The sequence below is a fragment of the Ranitomeya variabilis genome, chromosome 4 (assembly GCF_051348905.1).
Source record: "Ranitomeya variabilis isolate aRanVar5 chromosome 4, aRanVar5.hap1, whole genome shotgun sequence".
Lineage (NCBI taxonomy): Eukaryota > Metazoa > Chordata > Amphibia > Anura > Dendrobatidae > Ranitomeya > Ranitomeya variabilis.
Window position 1 is genome coordinate 642,514,805 of NC_135235.1, and position 16,712 is coordinate 642,531,516.

A 16,712-nucleotide genomic window follows, 5' to 3' on the forward strand; every position below is an offset into this window, starting at 1 on the left:
CCTGTGTCATTTCGTTTGGTCCTTCCAGCTTCTTTTGCCATCCATAATGTGTTCCATAGGTCGTTGTTGCGGAGGTACGTGGCGCCTATGGTTCCCTCCGTTGATCCTCCTGCTCCGGTGTTGGTTGAGGGGGAGTTGGAGTATGTGGTGGAAAAAATGTTGGATTCTCGTATTTCGAGACGGAAGCTTCAGTACCTGGTTAAGTGGAAGGGCTATGGTCAGGAGGATAATTCCTGGGTTGTTGCCTCCGATGTCCACGCTGCCTATTTAGTTCGTGTCTTTCATTTGGCTCGTCCTGATCGGCCTGGGGGCCCTGGTGAGGGTTCGGTGACCCCTCCTCAAGGGGGGGGGTACTGTTGTGAATTCCGTTCTCGGACTCCCTCCTGTAGTCATGAATGGTACTTTGGTTAGTTCTGCTCTTGGACTCCCTCTGGTGGCTTTGAGCGGAACTGCTGGTCACTGAGGTTGGCTTTGTCAGCTGCTCTCGTTTATTGCTGCTGGCTTCCCTATTTAACTCCACTCAGATCGTTACTTGATGCCAGCTGTCAATGTTTCAGTATTGGTTCAGATCTCTCTTGGACTTCTCTGAGGACCTGTCTACTCCAGCAGAAGCTAAGTCTTTGCTAGTTCATTTGTGGTTACTGCTTCCTGAATAAATTTCTTAGTACTGCTAATTTCTAGTCCAGCTTGCTATCATGATATTTCCTTGCTAGCTGGAAGCTCTGGGGTGCAGAGTGGCACCTCCACACCATGAGTCGGTGTGGGGAGTCTTTTTGCTTACTCTGCGTGGTTTTTTGTAGTCTTTTTGTGCTGACCGCATAGTTCCCTTTGCTATCCTCTGACTATTTAGTGAAGTCTGGCCTCCTATGCTAAAACCTGTTTCATTCCTGTGTTTGTGACTTTCCTCTTAACTCACAGTCAATATATGTGGGGGCTGACTTTACCTTTGGGGAATTTCTCTGAGGCAAGGTTAGGCTTCTTTTCTATCTTTAGGGGTAGTTAGCTCTTAGGCTGTGAAGAGGCGTCTAGGGAGAGTTAGGTACGCTCCACAGCTATTACTAGTGTGTGTGATAGGAGTAGGATTTGCGGTCAGCAGAGTTCCCACTTTCCCAGAGCTTGTTCTGATTACTAGTTTACTCATCAGGTCATTCCGGGTGCTCCTAACCACCAGGTCCATAACAGTGGGCCGTGTTATATACTACGTGGGCTGTTATATGCTACATGGGCTGTGCTATATACTACATAGCTGTTCTATATACTACGTGGGCCGTGTTCTATAATATGTGGCTGTGCTATATACTATATGGGCTGTTATATGCTACGTGGACTGTGCTATATACTACATGGCTGTTCTATATACTATGTGGGCCGTGTTATATACTATGTGGCTGTGCTATATACTATATGGGCTGTTATATACTACATGGGCTGTGCTATATACTACATGGCTGTTCTATATACTACGTGGGCCGTGTTATATACTACGTGGCCTGTTATATACTACATGGCTGTTCTGTATACTACGTGGGCTGTGTTATATAATATGTGGCTGTGCTATATACTATATGGGCTGTTATATGCTACGTGGGCTGTGCTATATACTACGTGGCTGTTATATGCTACGTGGACTGTTATATGCTACATGGGCTGTGCTATACACTACATAGCTGTTCTATATACTACGTGGGCCGTGTTCTATAATATGTGGCTGTGCTATATACTATATGGGCTGTTATATGCTACGTGGACTGTGCTATATACTATATGGCTGTTCTATATACTATGTGGGCCGTGTTATATAATATGTGGCTGTGCTATATACTATATGGGCTGTTATATGCTACGTGGGCTGTGCTATATACTACGTGGCTGTTATATGCTACGTGGACTGTTATATGCTACGTGGCTCTGTTATATACTACGTGGGCTGTGTTATATGCGATCATGAATCGTGGTATGTGTTAAAGGGGTGGGCCCACTGAGACTCTTTCGCCCAGGGCACTCAAAAACCTGGAGCCGGCCCTGAATGTGATGACGCTCACCCACCAGACTTTGTGAAAACAGAAGCATCTGACTGATTTCCAACAAAATGAAGTTCAGCACTGCATATGTTTGAGCGTCATTATGAGCTTTGGATGTTTGTAATTATTATCTACTATACTGGATTTAAAAATTACTGTAATAAAGGATCATACGTTTTTCCACTTTGTACACCATTTGGATATAGTGGCGTGAAGATTGTAACCTTTGCCCAATCAATCTATCAGCAAATTCTACAGGAAATATCAGTACATCTGTCCCTGAGCTGAAACTAGTGACAACCTGAGTCATGGTGCAAGACAAACAAGTCGTACTACAAAACATTGCTTAAAAGACGAATAAAGTTTTAGAATGAACAAGTTAAAGTTCTGACGTTAATCCTATAGAAATGTTGTGGAAGGATCTGAAGTAAGCAGATGATGGCAGAATAGCGACCAACATAACTGAATTAAACCTGTTTTGTAAGGAGATATGGGGTAAAATTGCTCCAATCCAATGTACAGAACCAATCAACAATTACTGAAAACTTTAGATGCACAAGGGGGTCACACCAGATACTGAAGGCAAAAGTTCATACACTTTTGCCACTCAGAAATGTGATATTGGATCATTTTAAAAATGATAAAGTCTAAGATTTTTACTGATTTATTTGATTTTCTTTGTTTTTTCACTCTTTGGATTTTCTTGAAAATCTGGTGTAGGTTTTATAGTTAAATATAGTAGAAATACAGAAAATTTTGAAGGGTTCACAAACTGTAAAGCACCACATTTGGATACTAATTGCTTTTCAATAACTAATGGTCACACGTAATTGTATACATTTTCTAATAATGATTTTGTGCTTTAAATTCTTTTTCCCTTTCTTATTTCCTCTTCTCTTGTAAATGTGTTAGTTTACTTGATGATACCTTGTATTTTTTTTTATCATTTCAATAAAATGATTAATCCATCGTGACCTCACAACCTTTTTACATCTTCATGGATATGCTACTTTCCATTATGACTTTAAAAAGGCAGTAATTATTTCCCCAGGTCCACACCCATTCCCAGTATTGTAATTCTGGGACTACTGCCAGATAACAATTGAATTCTGTGGTACCAAGCATGTTGCAGAGGGAATTTAGTGCTGTCAGTTTTTGCAGTGCTCAAATAACTCCTTAAATGTCAAAGTTAATAGATATCTCTGCATGTAAAGAGTGTTACAGAGGGACATTGTTCCCTCCTTCACTCCATTGGCTCTCTGCAGTGTGATCGCAGGGTGCCAATGGTAGTTATGGCAACAGGAGGCCTAACAATGACCTCCATGTATGCCATAGATCAAAGTCTAATACATCATGCCCCAGGGACGATCTATTAGGGGCAGCCTTTCTGTAGAACATTGACAGTCATGATAATGCTCTACACTACATAACGTAGTGCAGATTATTTGAGATCAACGGATTGAGCGTTGAAGTCCCATTTTGGGACTAATGAGTATTGTAAAATAAAAATGTTTTAAGTATTTGAAAAAATGAAATAAATAAATAAATTTCAGAATGAAATGTTGTTTAAACTAACTAAAATGTATGCTCTAAAAAGATACTATATAATCTGGTATCATTACATCATTAAATATTACTACAACAAAAATATATACCGTATTTTCTGGTGTATAAGACGACTGGGCGTATAAGACGACCCCCAACTTTTCCATATAAAATATGGAATTTGGGATATGCCCGCTGTATAAGACGGGGGTCATCTTATACGCCCAGTCATCTTATACGGCGTGTGGTTCCCAGGGTCTGAAGGAGAGGAGACTCTCCTTCAGGCCCTGGGATCCATATTCATGTTAAAAATAAAGAAAAAAAATGAAAAATATGTATATACTCACCCCTCCGAGAAGCCTGGCTGTCACTGCTGCAAGCGTCTGCCTCCGTTCCTAAGAATTGCAGAGCATGAAGGACCCTCGATGGCGTCGCAGTCCTGTGATTGGTCCGTGACCGCTCATGTGACCGGTCACCTGACCGTGACGTCATCGAAGGTCCTTCACGCTCTGCAATTCTTAGGAACGGAGGCAGACGCTTGCAGCGGTGACAGCCAGGCTTCTCGGAGGGGTGAGTATATACATATTTTTTATTTTTATTCTTTATTTTTTACATGAATATGGATCCCAGGGCCTGAAGGAGAGTTTCCTCTCCTTCAGACCCTGGGAACATCCAGGATCGCTCCCTGCACATGCCGTACCTGGCGTATAAGACGACCCCCGACTTTTGGGACAATTTTTAGGGGTTAAAAAGTCATCTTATACGCCGGAAAATACGGTAATTATTTATACCACAAGGTGAATACCACAAAACAATTTAATATAAAAAGTCACATCAAAATCTCCATTTTTGTTCATTCTGCCTTACATAAAGTGAAAAATTTCAATTTTTGTTCATTCCGCCTTATGTAAAATGAAAAATGACCAAATAGTCTTTTATCTCAAAGTGGAAGAAATAAAAACTACAGCTCATTACATTACACAAAACAAAAAGCCTTTATACATCTCTGTACTGAGAAAAAATGAAAAAGTGATGCAAGAAAATGTGTTTCAAAAAGTGATTTTCATCTGTAAAAGTATTAAAACAAATATAGATATTACAAAGTAGGCATAACTGTAATTGTATTGACTCATGCTATAAAACAATATCATCTTCCGCATGGAGAAAGCAAACCCAAAGAAATATAAATATGAAAAATTGAATAAAAAAGTGTTCAAAAAGTCATATGTACCTGTAAAAATGGTACCAGTAAAAACTACAACATGTCATGCAAAAAAAAAAAAAGCTCCTTGATGGAAAAATGTTAAACTTATGATCCTGAGAATATGGCAATGCAATAAGATTTTTTTTACAGTATTTATTCTTTGATAGTAATAAAACTGCATACATTTGGTATAACCATAATCAAGATAACCCACAGAATTAAGTTAATACTTTATTTGTGCAAGAAAAGAAAAAAAAATGGGTGATTTTTTTGTATTTCTTTCCATAAAGAGCTCATGAAAGTTAGACTTTAGGTTACAACTACCCCAAAATGGTGTCACGGATAAATACAACTCATTCCTGAAAAGGACAGGCCCTCATAAAGCTATGAAAAAAAATGCGTACTGGAACATAGGAATGAAGAAAAAAAAGTAAATAACTGGGTGGACAGTAAGGCCAAATTATGTTTGGTCATTAAGGATTAAAAAAACTTACTTCCTTGTGTGTGTTTTATGATGACTATCAACGTAGGATTGATATGATTGATTGTTGGTTTACTACCTGTGTGAATTTACTGATATACAACAACAATATTTGATTTCTCGTCAAAAAAAGAACCCCATTTTGGAAATATTAAAATGGCTACTTCTTCCCTGTGTGCGTTCTTTGATGTCTAACAAAACTTGACTTGTCTGTAAAACATTTCCCACATTCAGAACATGAAAATGGCTTCTCTCCTGTGTGAATTCTCTGATGTGTAACAAGATGTGCTTTATATGTAAAACATTTTCCACATTCTGAACATGAAAATGGCTTCTCCCCTGTGTGAATTTTCTGATGTTTGACAAGATGTGCTTTATACGTAAAACATTTTTCACATTCTGAACATGAAAATGGCTTCTCTCCTGTGTGAATTCTCAGATGTACAACAAGATGTGATTTGTTATAGAAATATTTCCCACATTCTGAGCAGGAAAAAGGCTTATTCCCTGTGTGAACTCTTAGATGTTTATTAAGATGTGATTTGTTATTATAAAATTTCCCACATTCTAAACATGCAAATGATTTATCGCTTGTGTGACTTATCTGATGTCTAACAAAATTTGTTTTCTGATTAAAACTTTTCCCACATTCGAAACATGAAAATGGCATCTCCCCTGTGTGAATTCTCTGATGTGTAACAAGATGCGATTTGAAATAAAAACATTTACCACATTCTAAGCATGAAAATGGCTTCTCTGTTCTGTGAATTCTCAGATGTCTATCAAGATATGATTTGTGATAATAACATTTCCCACATTCCATACATGCAAATGACTTCTCGCTTGTGTGACTTATCTGATGTCTAACAAAACTTGTTCTCTCATTAAAACATTTCCCACATTCTGAACATGAGTATGGCTTCTCTCCTGTATGAATTATCTTATGTTTAATAAGATTAGATTTCGTAGAACAACATTTCCCACATTCTGAACATGAATATGGCTTCTCTCCTGTGTGAACTCTTTGATGTGTAACAAGATGTGATTTGTTTGTAAAACATTTTTCACATTCTGAACATGAAAATGGTTTTTCTCCTGAATGAATTCTCTGATGTACATCAAGAACTGCTTTTCGCTGAAAACATTTCCCACATTCTAAACATGAAAATTGCTTCTCCCCTGTGTGAATTCTCTGATGTGAAATAAGTTTGGATTTATCGCTATAACTTTTCCCACATTCTGAACATAAATATGGGTTCTCCCCCGTGTGACTTCTCTGATGTACAACTAAAATTGATTCATGCTTAAAAAATTTCCCACATTCAGAACATGAAAATGTTTTTTTCCTTGTGTGAGCTGTTTGATGTTCAATAGTCCTTCTGTAAGTTTTGCTTTGCATATTGGTCTTTGATGAAGCAGAAAAAATGAACTGTTTTAAAGGATCAGATGGAATGATTTTACTTAGAAAGGCTTGAGATGTTTCTGGGACAATGGCTTGTTCTTCACATGTATCTGGTGTCACACCTTGATCATCCGTTGCAAGATTGGAAAATATCAGATGTCCTTCTGTTTTCTCGGTATAGAAATCTGCAAAAATAAAACTTATTTTACTATTTTTTTTTTTTTTTTTAAATATCACTGCATTGAAGTTATATTATTCAAATAATGATATATTTTATAACATTTCCAGATAAATTGCAATGCAATTCAATCTATCAGCTAAAACAGTAGACCCCAAATTTGGGACGAAGATTGTGAAGATTGGCCACTGAGTTGTGCTCTTTCAGTTTTTAACTTCTGTGTTGAATTTGTCATCTCTATAGATACATGTTACAATTTGCCTGTCACCAATCGTTTCCCATTACATGTTCATTGGAGAAAATCAGTGCCAAAAGGTGTTGTCTGTCTTATACCCTCCCTGATAACTATATGCAGTGTAGAATAGAGCAGGGCACAAGAGAGGCGCAGTATGGTCTTGAGCCATTACCATGGTTTATTTGTACAATTGTAGGGTTGTGGGGTTTTGTATTATTTTAATGGAACCAAGCAAAGGCTGAAAGGAAGGAGAACAAAGCCCTTTATATGTGATGAAAGCCAGCAGAAATATTGGCTTTATTCATGAATATACAAATATGAGAGCACTGGGCGATCTAAAAATGAATATCCAGTAGGGTCCTCTGGACGTCATGGTCTTAAGTCCCTGGTTCTTTGGAAGTTAACTTTGCATTAAGTCTATGAATACTTTTGTACATGAAAAATAAGTAAACACATTTCTGTAGTTAATAAAGTTGCACTTATCTGTTTTGTTTTACAATGAGCTCTCTTTCTCATCAGAAACCCTCATAGCTGTTTTTTAACCTCTTCTATGTTCAAACATTTTCCTCTGGGAGTTTGTCACGGGTTTACTGTGACAGAGAGGAGATAGAAGACTGCAGTGTCTAATTCTCCTACTCCCGCACTGATTAGAAGCACTTCACCTTCATATTAAACGGTGTAAATTTAATTTAGCAGTGCAGGGGTTAATCTGCTCAGTTGAGAGATCCTGGAAGCTTTACTGAGTTACCACTCTCAGCTGTGCACTGTTAGCTACTCCCATCTCCTATATCTGGGCCCTGGCTTGCACTCATTGTCAGAGCAAGTTTTTGCTGCATGGCTGGAGGTTGTTCATGGTTGTTATTGGGAAAAGGCATTTGGTGGATTTATCTGTGATTGTTTCTAGGTTTTGAGTGTGTGATAATTTCCTTGGTTTAAGCCCATCCTCCACTCCCCAGTGCATTCCTCTGTTGTCTGAGTATATTTGTATGTTTGGTATTTTTCATAATCCCTGTTCATATTACCATTTTAGTCTGAGTAGTGTACTATGGCACTGTCAGGATTCAAACCCAGCAGCTCTTGTGCAATAGGTGGCAGCTCTTCCCTCTGAGCTATTCAGCTCGCTGGACAGTTCCTTGCTAAATCAGATACTAGTACCTGTGTTGTTCCTGATGTCTCCACCCCAAGTTCCTGATTGGCTCACCCTGTGATCTCCTGAGCACCCCACTTAAGCTTGGCACTGCACTTCCTTCATTGTGTGATTATTGAGCACCCAGCCTTTTGTCAAGCTTCTTCCCACCTGCTGCTTATTCTTTAGAAACTACTGCTGCTCCGTGTACCGACATTTTTAAATGATTTACCATCGGATTGGGTGAGTGCTGGAATTTCATTTTCTCCTCACAAGTATTATTCATATCTTTGACACTGCACCACCCAGAAGAGATTTGTTAAAGATGATGCAAAAAAGAAACACTGAGTTATTGACACTGAATAAAGGCTAAAGAACTGGTGCCCTTACATCTCCCTTTTCTGCTAGAGTCATGACTTTAGTTCTGACCCAAAAATGTTTTTGATCCATTATAGACAGGGCAACTGCAGCAGCTCAGCCTGGAGGTGGCAAATCTACGCACTGTTGTTTTACAGCAGCTTAACACATCAGGTCTGGGGTCCATGACTCCCAGGCAACCCTTAGTGGAGCCCAAGTTAGCTTTGCCTGACAGGTTCTCTGGGGGCGTCACAAGTTTGTTGTTTTCAGGGAGGCCGCGCCTATTGCAGGCACATGTCAGCTGTTCAAAACAGCTGACATGTCCCGACTTTGATGCGGGCTCACCACCGGAGCCCACATCAAAGCGGGGGTAGTGCCATCGGACGTACTATTCCGTGCGATGGCAGAAAGGTGTTAATATGAAGGTGAAGTGCTTCTAATAAGTGCAGGAGTAGGAGAAATCAGACGCTGCGGTCATCTGGCTCCTCACTGTTGCGTTAAACCCGTGACAAGGATGTTGGATTGTATGGTAATTTGATTTCTCACAAACTAGCAAAGCACAAGCTCAGCCACCAACTTCTCAACTTTCTTAACCTGTTTACTATAACCACACCAACACAGAGATATCTTTTCATCATCTTTTTAATCACCAACGGATCAGCCGTTGACATATTTACACTGTGGCGTTTTGCTTTTGCTTCCGCTTCCCTGCAGGGATGCCGACTCACTCACCACCATGGCCCCATCCTGCACTTCCTCCTTCTCCTGTTCTGGCTGCTACCTGGGGTCTGCGTATGGTGTGCAGATACCCGGGCACTGTGCTTAGGGCATGTGTGCGCTCACTTTTTCTTAAAGGGACCATACACGTCGTCCTAAAGTGTCCCTAGCCACTGGCTGGGAGACACTTATTATTTAAGGCACCTCCACCTGAATGGAGGTGCCTGAGCAATGTGTAAGGTTAGACCCTTGCACGTTTCCTTGTTTTCAGGTTCCAAGTATCCGCCAGTCAGTCTACCTGCCAGTCAATATCTGTATAGCATCTGGTCAAGCCTGCACCTATCTGCATACTAGCCGGACCTGCCTGCACCTGTCAGTATTTATCTGTATACCAGCTGTACAAGCCCGCACCTGCCAGTGCTTATCTGTATACCAGTTGTACTAGACCACACCTGCCAGTGCTTATCTGTATACCAGCTGTACTAGCCCACACCTGCCAGTGCTTAGCTGTATACCAGCTGTACTAGCCCACACCTGCCAGTGCTTAGCTGTATACCAGCAGTACTAGCCCACACCTGCCAGTGCTTATCTCTATACTAGCTGTACCAGCCGGCACCTGCAAGTGGTTATGTACCAGCCTGCACCTGTCAGTGCTTATCTGTATACCAGCTGTACTAGCCCACACCTGACAGTGTTTATCTGTATACCAGCTGTACTAGCCCACACCTGCCAGTGCTTAGCTGTATACCAGCTGTACTAGCCCACACCTGCCAGTGCTTAGCTGTATACCAGCTGTACTAGCCCACACCTGCCAGTGCTTAGCTGTAACCAGCTGTACTAGCCCACACCTGCCAGTGCTTATCTGTATACCAGCTGTACTGGCCCACACCTGCCAGTACTTAGCTGTATACCAGCTGTACTAGCCCACACCTACCAGTGCTTATCTGTATACTAGCTGTACTAGCCGGCACATGCAAGTGCTTATGTACCAGTCAGCACCTGTCAGTGCTTATCTATATACCAGCTGTACAAGCCTGCACCTGCTAGTGCTTATTTGTATACCAGCTGTACCAGCCCGCACCTGCCAGTGCCTATCTGCATAACAGCCATATCGTCAACATCTGTAGTTCCTATGTTCCTGTCGTGCCTGCCTGTATCAGCTGTACTCTCCTACCGGGCCGTTTCAGCTACCTGGATTGTAGGTGGTTTATTGGTCAATAAACCACCTACAATTGGATTCCAAAGATTGAATTCTGCATCCTTTATATCATTCTGAATGTCAGCGAAGGCTAACCCATTTGCTTCCAGTTTCTGATTACCAGCGTTCTTCCTCATGGATGTGCAGCAGCCTAACAGTTTGGTAGTGGTTGTGTGCACAGAACCATATCGGGTGAGCACCGCAGTGCGTATGTGAGCCTATGTGCGCTTTTTTCCTTTACAGCTGTTGTCCTGGCTATCCATTTTTTTCACAGACCCATTCAAGTGAACGGGTGAAAAAAATCTACAAATTAGATTTAAAAAAGTTTCTGTTTTTAAGAGCAAGCTGACAAAACAGCGCAATACGCATTATCCAGACCGCATTATGTGGTGATACGGCTCGTGTTTCTGTGGTTTTTCCTGATGAAGAAGTTATAGATACTTTGAAAAGTGTTGCGAATAGAACTTCAATCATTTCACTAAACCCTGGATATTTCTTATTTCACACCGACCAGCAGCACAGCACACCCATATCTCCTACAATTGCTTTTTGTTTTACAGACATCCTTGGACTGTTTCATACTTGCGCTTAGGAGATTTGTTCGTCTGTTCCCATTTTTGGAACAGTCAAACTGAATTCATCTTCAGGACTGATGAGTTGCACAAATGATCCAAATGAATTCAGACATGCCCCTTTGTTGTGGGGTCTGCCCGGGTTCCATTATATGCGCTAAGTACTTTCATGTTTTAACATGTTATCTACAGCAGTAATTCAATTTAAATTTCAAAAATTCAATGTTTGCATACTGTTTCACCCAACGGTGGCACATGTGGAATTGTGGACCCACTGTGCCACAGGGCCAGGCTTTCCCAGGAAGGGACATAGCTAAATGGCTACCTGGTGTTCACTGGAGCTCCTTATGGTGGAGTCAAGCTTGAGCTGCAGGTAGCCGCCATGTACCACTCCTGGGCAGAGCTCAGGACTGCAGCTGCTGACCTCAGGGGTCAAGTACACTGACACTGATTAAGGCTACGTCTCCTCCCCCTACTCCTCCTTGGTCAGACCTCATCTGGAATACTGTGTCCAGTTCTGGGCACCACATTTAAAACAAGACATTGAAAAACTGGAGTAAGTTCAAAGGAGAGCTACCAGGATGGTGAGCGGACAGCAAAGTATGTCCTACGAGGAAAGGTTAAAGGACCTGGGAATGTTTAGATTGCAAAAAAGAGGACCAAGAGGAGACTTAGTAGAGGTCTATAAATATTTGAAGGGCTGTTACAGTGTAGAGGGATCATCCTTATTCTCATTTGTACATGGAACACAAGAAGCAATGGGATGAAACTGAAAGGGAGAAGACACAGATTAAATATTAGAAAAAACTTTTTGACACTGAGGGTGATCAATGAAGAAGCTATCTGCGAAACGTGCGTTAGAGGGTCCGGGTTGGTAATGAACACCTACTACATTTACTTTGTGAAATTCCTGTTAAATACTTGTGTGTTCACTGTGTTTGGGGGGTGCCCATATTGAAGGTGCTTTGTAAGTCCACTCACATGCATTTGTACCTCTTTGTGAAAATATAGATTTATGCATTTGCACTTTATATTTATGTGAGCACTGCACTTTCCCAAGCATAGGGACCGAACTACAAAAACGTTTACCTAAATTCCAGATTGAATTACAGGAACGCCTTTGTGTATAATTGAGTATAATGTTTTGCATGTACGTGGACTTTTTATGTATATGGCTTTTAAAAAAACCCACCTTTTTTACACTTGGTATATACAAACCGTTGTAATTTGAATTACGGTACATGGAATTGTTCTCCTAAAAGACTTTCTTTGTACTAACAAGTTCCTATATGCATGCATGTATTCCCAGTGACACATATACCTCCAATAACCATTAGATGGTAGTGCTATACTATATTATACATTGATAGTATACTGTCATACTACAGTATAATTTTTGTTATTGGTGATAATATATGCCTGCATGTGTCTAGTCGCCACATGGATCAATCCAGTTGCTAAACTTTTCATAAATTGTATAAACTATATGTCATACCAGCCGTTTGGTATTCTGCAGTATACCTCCCCTTTTTTAATACTTATAATTTTTGTTGAAATAAAGATCTATTTTTGTCTATTTGTGTTGCATGGGAGTAATTCTTTGTAGGTATTCTCTGATCAATGAGTGGAGCGGGCTGCCACGAGAGGTGGTGAGTTCTCCTTCAATGGAAGTCTTCAAATAGAGGCTGGACAGACATCTGTCTGAGATGGTTTAGTGAATCCTGCACTGAGAATGGGGTTGGACGCCCTTGAGGTCCCTTACAACTGTATTATTTTATGATACTATGATTCCGTTCAGCCTAGTAAGTTCTGGCACCTCTACAGAACGGTTACTGACACGGATAGGGGTTGGTTCAGACAAGGTGGTCTAACATACTGGATCAGGGTTTGGCCGCAACCAGCCAGGGTGACAATGTTCAGTCACTGGACACTCATGGACCATGGGATGAGGATCAGGAACTGGCCGCTTCGGGACCAGGGGACGAGGTTCAGGCACTGGCCGCTCATGGACTAGGGGACTTCAGGAACAGGACTCTCCACATTGAGACCAGGGGACTTTGGATACAGGACTAGCTACACCGGGGCCAGGGGACTACGGATACATGACTGGTCAGACTGGGACTATGGATACAAGTTCAGAACACTGGCCGTAACGGGACCAGGGGACCTCACCACTCACAAGTAGTACACCTTGCTCTCAAATGATTCCATTCGTTGCTTGGCAACTCCCTAAGGGAGAGAGACTTATTTATACAAGATGCCTTCCAGCTATTGGCTGGGAGCCATCTTGCAGGTGGACTAAACATAGAAGGATTATTATGAGGGCAACCTGGGCTACCACGCGGGGCCAGGGTCTCCGGGGGGCCCATTGCCAGATTACCCGCATAATGTTTTATGCGCCGCCACCTATGGCTCACGTATCCCAGCAGGGAGCTTTTCTGGTGCTGCAGATATGCTACGTTCACATTTGCGTTGTGCGCCGCAGCGTCGGCGCCGCAACGCACAACGCAAACAAAAACGCAGCAAAACGCATGCACAATGCTGCGTTTTGCGCCGCATGCGTCCTTTTTTTCATTGATTTTGGACGCAGCAAAAATGCAAATTGCTGCGTCCTCTGCGCCCCGACGCGGGCGCCGCAGGGACGCATGCGGCGCAAAACGCAAGTGCGACGCATGTCCATGTGCCCCCATGTTAAATATAGGGGCGCATGACGCATGCGGCGCCCGACGCTGCGGCGCCCGCCGCTAATGTGAACGTAGCATTAATGCAGAATTGCAGCACAGCTCCAGGGGAGCTCCCGTCACCTATGTGTATGAGATGTGAGGACTCGTACTGTATATAGGAGGCTATACGGGGGCTCACACTGTCTAAAGGAGGCTATATTGGGGCTCACATTGTATATAGGAGGCTATATGGGACTCACACCGCATACAGGAGGCTCTATAGTGGCTCACATCATATATAGGAGGCTATACGGGGGCTCACACCGTACACAGGAGGCTATATAAGGGCTCATACCATATATATATAGGAGGCTAATACTGGCCTCACACTGTATACAGTAGGCTATATGCAGGCTCATGCTGTATATAGGAGGCTATGTGCAGGCTCATACTGTATATAGGAGGCTATATAGGGGCTCACTGTATACAGGACACTCTATAGGGGCTCACACTGTATATTGGAGGCTATGTTCGGTCTCGTACTGTATATAGGAGGCTACATGGGGGCACACACTGTATCCTGGAGGCTAAGTGGGGGCTCATACTGTATATAGGAGGCTGTATGAGGACTCATACTGCATACAGGAGGCTATGCGGGGCTTATACTGTATTTAGGAGGTCATGTGTGGGCTCATACTGTATATAGGAGACTATGTGGGGCTTGCACTGTATATAGAAGGCTATGTCGGGGCTCATACTGTATATAGGCTATGTGGGGGTCATACTGTATATGGAAGGCTATGTTGATGTTCATACTGTATATATGAAGCTATGTGGGGCTTATACTATATATAGCGAGCTATGTGGGGCTTATATTGTATATAGGTAGCTATGTAGGGGCTCATACTGTATGTAAGGGGCTGTGTGTAGATTCATACTGTATATACAGGTCTGTGAGGAGTCTAATATCGTATGTAAGGGCATATTGCCTGAGCCTGTGAACTGTTATCCTCATTGCAGGATGGCTTATAGTTTCCTTTTCTTGTCCTGATTGAAGGAATTCCATGATGAATCCCAGAATGACCAAAAGAGGGGTACCCAACTGTTTAGGACATATAGGATCTATATACAGTTCTTCTCAAAAGTTTACATACCCCAGTAGAATTTTTGATTTTTTTGGCCTTTTTTCAGAGAATATGAATGATAATCCCAAAACTTTTTTCCACTCATGGTTAGTGGTTGGGTGAAGCCATTTATTGTCAAACTACTGTGTTTTCTCTTTTTAAATAACAATGACAACCCAAAACATCCAAATGACCCTGATCAAAAGTTCACATACCCCATTTCTTAATACCGTGTATTGCCCCCTCTAGCATCAATGACAGCATGAAGTCTTTTGTGGTAGTTGTGGATGAGGTTCTTTATTTTCTCAGAGATGATAAAGCTGCCCACTCTTCTTGGCAAAAAGCCTTCAGTTCCTGTAAATTCCTGGGCTGTCTAGCATGAACTGAGCACTTAATTTAATTGAGCCACTATGGGGAGATTTCGAGGTCAGGAGACTGAAATGGACACTCCAGGACCTTCACTTTGTTCTGCTGTAGCCAATTACAGGTCGACTTGGCCTTGTGTTTTGGATTGTTGACATGTTGGAAAGTCCAAATGTGTCCCATGTGCAGCTTCCGGGCTTATGAGTGCAAATTTGCCTCCAGTATTTGCTGATAACGTGCTGCATCATCTTTCCTTTAACTTTGACCAAGTTTCCTGGCCTTTGTAGCTCACACATCCCCAAAACATTAGCGATCCACCTCTGTGCTTTACAGTAGGAATGATGTTCCTTTCATCATAGGCCTTGTTGACCTCTCTCCAAATGTAGCGTTTATGATTGTGGACAAAAAGTTAAATTTTGGTCTCATCACTCCAAATTACCTTGATCCAGAAGTTTTGAGACTTGTCTCTATGCTGTTTTGCATATTGTAGGTGAAATAGTTTGTGGCATTTGAGCAGTAATAGCTTTCTTCTGGTGACTCGACCATGCAATGCATTTTTCTTCAAGTGCCTCCTTATTGTACATCTTGAAACAGCCACACCGCTAGTTTTCAGAGAGTCCTGTATTTCAGTTGATGTTATTTGTCGGTTTTTCTTTGCATCCCAAACAATTTTCCTGGCAGTTGTGGATAACATTTTTGTTGGTCTACCTGACCGTGGTTTTGTTTTTACAGAGCCCCTGATTTTCCATTTGTTAATCAAAGTTTGAATGCTGCTGACTGGCATTATCAATTCCTTTTATATATTTTTGTATTCATTTCCTGTTTTATACAGTTCTACTACATTTTCCCGTAGATCCATTGACAATTCTTTTGCTTTCCCCATGACTCACAATCCAGAAACATCAGTGGCTGGATAAAAGATGCAAGAGTCTGTCTGGATCCCAGAGCCTCGCTCAGCTTTTATACACACACTGATTACAAGCAAACGGGTCACATGTGAGGATGTTACCTTTAGTAGCCATTCAAACCTATTTGTGTCAACTTCTGTGCATGTTATCAGGCCAAAATCACCAGGGTATGTGAACTTTTGATCAGGGTCATTTGGATGTTTTGTGTTGTCATTATGATTTAAACAGAGAAAACACAGTAGTTTGACAAAAAATGGCTTCACCCAACCACTAATCATGAGTGGAGAAAAAGCGTTGGTGTTATCATTCTTATTCTCTGAAAAAAAGGACAAGAAAGCAAACATTCTGCCAGCGTATGTAAACTTTTTAGCACAACTGTATTTAGGATAGTCCATGTCCATAGAAATGAGACTACAATGTATATGGATTTTTTTTATTTAATTGCACTGCCACTTGACTGCCATTTATGATCTGAAAGGTCATTATTTGTTGTACAAGGACATCATATATGTTTCTTCTTAGACTTTGTTAGGGTTTTTTTTCCTGATCAGATTGTTGAAAAATATTGATGATATACAAACTCGTATATATAGCCCTCAGCCCACAAGTAGCTATATT

The 16,712-nt window shown here is 41.5% G+C and overlaps 1 protein-coding gene across 1 annotated transcript in view; it reads right to left on the reverse strand.

Annotated features, from left to right (window-relative positions):
- Window positions 1-4,687: 4,687 nt before the first annotated feature.
- LOC143767356 (uncharacterized) overlaps window positions 4,688-16,712 on the reverse strand; it is a 50,530-nt gene continuing 38,505 nt past the window's right edge. The window contains exon 7 of the mRNA XM_077255614.1: window positions 4,688-6,838. Within this exon, the coding sequence (XP_077111729.1) occupies window positions 5,412-6,838 (1,427 nt within the window). The 3' untranslated portion in view covers window positions 4,688-5,411. The remainder of the gene's footprint in view (window positions 6,839-16,712) is intronic.